At 32.9% G+C, this 2,607-nt stretch overlaps 1 protein-coding gene across 1 annotated transcript in view; it reads right to left on the reverse strand.

Annotated features, from left to right (window-relative positions):
* Nucleotides 1-2,607, reverse strand: part of UBR1 (ubiquitin protein ligase E3 component n-recognin 1) — a 129,605-nt gene that overhangs the window by 44,819 nt on the left and 82,179 nt on the right. Inside the window, exons 30-31 of the mRNA XM_012649137.1 lie at nucleotides 1,685-1,778; nucleotides 760-909 (exon numbers count right to left, since the gene is read on the reverse strand). Of these exons, the coding sequence (XP_012504591.1) occupies nucleotides 760-909; nucleotides 1,685-1,778 (244 nt within the window). The remainder of the gene's footprint in view (nucleotides 1-759; nucleotides 910-1,684; nucleotides 1,779-2,607) is intronic.

Here is a 2,607-nt window from a genome sequence, read left to right on the forward strand (position 1 = left end):
GAACTCCTGAGCTCAAACAATCCGTCCGCCTCGGCCTCCCAGAGAGCTAGGATTACAGGCGTGAGCCACCGCGCCCAGCCTCATTGAGTTTTAAACTGAAATAATAACAACAATATAAATAGCACTGTTATCATCATGCAGAACAGTGAGAATATAAAAACATTTAATTAAGTGTCCATAAAAAAAAGAATTTGCTGTTAAATTCCACTGATAGATGAGCAAATATAAAAATTTAAAAACTCTAAATGCTCAAACACTGTCCAACGATATATATAATAAATCTAGTGTTTGTATTTATTTTTATAGTTAACATTTTGTCCATGTCTCTAAAGCTCTATAGTATTTGGATCTTCAGAAAAATAGAATTAAGAAAATAATACAAAGACATTTAGAGCTACCAAATTCCAAAATGGTAACTCTGGTAGTGGCAAAGGGTCATATGATAGGAATGAATTTTTTCTGCATCTTTTCTCCTTATGGGAGTGCTAAGACAGAGATCAGAGTTATATTTACTTTAAGGGCTATTGGAAAATATATGCACGACATACAGATTTGAGTAAATGAACAGTCTAGTTCTCCTAGAGACCAAAATATGAGGCTTTTAATTATACTTTAAAAGTATGATTCAAGTCACAAAATGAAAAGTATTAATTCCCCTAAAGAGTAAAAAATAAACTAATAACCTAACAAAAACAGGCACAAATTAAAGAACTAAAAACAGCCTTTAAAAAATTAACCACAATATAAATTAAAATATACCTGTTTATCTTTTGAGGTTGCAAAGGAATAATGGGTATCACAGTATTGCACAGAGACTTGCAAAGAGGGCAAAGATATTCTCCACTTTCCAAGTCAAAAAGGTCAACATGAATGCGCTGCTGAGAGCTCAGCTGTACAGCTTCAAAATACCTGCAAAATACCAAAGATACAGGCCCATTTAGAAACACACGCATATCTTTGCTTTAGTGTAAGTAAAAAAATCTGAAATTTTTGCTCCACAGAACCTATACACAAAAATTCACAAGTTATAATTATAGAACAAGTAGGCTGCCTATTCTTTTGAGGGCAAAGTGGAAAATACATCAGGACACATAGAAATTTAAAATAAGTTTCCTAAATCATAACTTGTCTCCTGCCTCAATAAATGGACATACAATGTATTAATAGACACTACTTCCCTCAGTTTCCAATGGCCAACTGAAGTAGTGAGAGATACCATAGGAAAATTATATATTTTAATCTAATGTCAAATGGGTAAACTCTATACAAAAGATTGCTTAGGAATTACATTTCTGAATTTTTATCTTTTCCAGAAATATTAATAGAACTAACACCTCTTGTCCTATTCTATCTCAAAGATACTTTTCACTGCAGTATGTTTTGAGGGAAATGAGATTTTTATAAAGATTACTGCTCCTTTTACACGAATACTGATGGAGAGCAACTGAGTAGTTTGTGGAGAGCAAGCACAAAGGAACAGTGAAAATCTTAAGTTGATAACTTTACACATCACTTTCCAAAGTTGGTAATAATTAGTATCATGCAAACAGAATTAGTAATTAAAACTGCTTCAGTTATTCAAATAAGAAGGAAAGAAGACATGAAAAAACATGCCTTTTTGTGGCCTTGAATGAACTTCAATGTTCCTAGTCTCTTTCAAGAACATGTCAGAAGGACAACTTACTTCTGCCAGCACACTGCATGCATTACATGACCACAGCTTCCTGTATAAGTTCCATATGCCAAATCTGGATCCATGAAAAGTGGGTCCAGGGTTTCTGGTACAGGAAGACAAAAATAATAGATATGTATTCATCTCTTCCAAAGTTATAAAAGGGGAAGGGGGAAGAGAGAGAGGTAGGTTGTCACGTCCAAAAGTTGAATCATAAACTTTCTTAGAATGTCCAAGAAAAGTATCACAATATCATGATAGCAGGATATACATTCTTTATAGTAATAAAAAAGAGAAAAGAATAAAGCTAGACTATCAGATATGGTTCTAAAATTAGTATGGATTAATAATAACTCTATATATGATTTACATTTTAATTCTGAACATTAGGTTTAAACTGCATTGTCTTGGTTGTTGAAGTGATCGTCTATATTTCAAACCCTTAATTACTTTTGTAATTTTACAGGTAATTTGACTAGATAATAATTTAAGGGAGTATTCAGGGGAATTAACCTAGTGGGAAAAAGCACAGATTAGGGATTTCAAATTCTGGTTTCATCACTTAAAACTCTTGGCCTTGGACAGGCTACTTGACTTCTCAGTGCCTCAGTTCCATCATCTGTAAAATGGAGCCAATATTGATACTGGACTCATAGGGCTATTGTGAGGATAAAGTAAATAAATACACATAAAGCACTTAACAAGTGCCTGGCACATGTTAAGTATTCAATAAATGTCAGCCTTTATTATTATTCTTCCAAGGGTATTTTAAAAACAAAGCAGCTAACTCCTGATGTGATGTGAAGTATATAGTCTGTAATGAGTATTCTTGCCAAGAAAATGTTTAACATGAATCTAATAATGAGGTAACAATCAGAGAAATTCACAATATATTGAGACACTATACAAAACAACTGACCTGAATTCTTAAAAAA

This window comes from Propithecus coquereli, unplaced genomic scaffold (assembly GCF_000956105.1).
Source record: "Propithecus coquereli isolate 6110/MARCELLA unplaced genomic scaffold, Pcoq_1.0 Scaffold3, whole genome shotgun sequence".
In the NCBI taxonomy this organism is placed as follows: domain Eukaryota; kingdom Metazoa; phylum Chordata; class Mammalia; order Primates; family Indriidae; genus Propithecus; species Propithecus coquereli.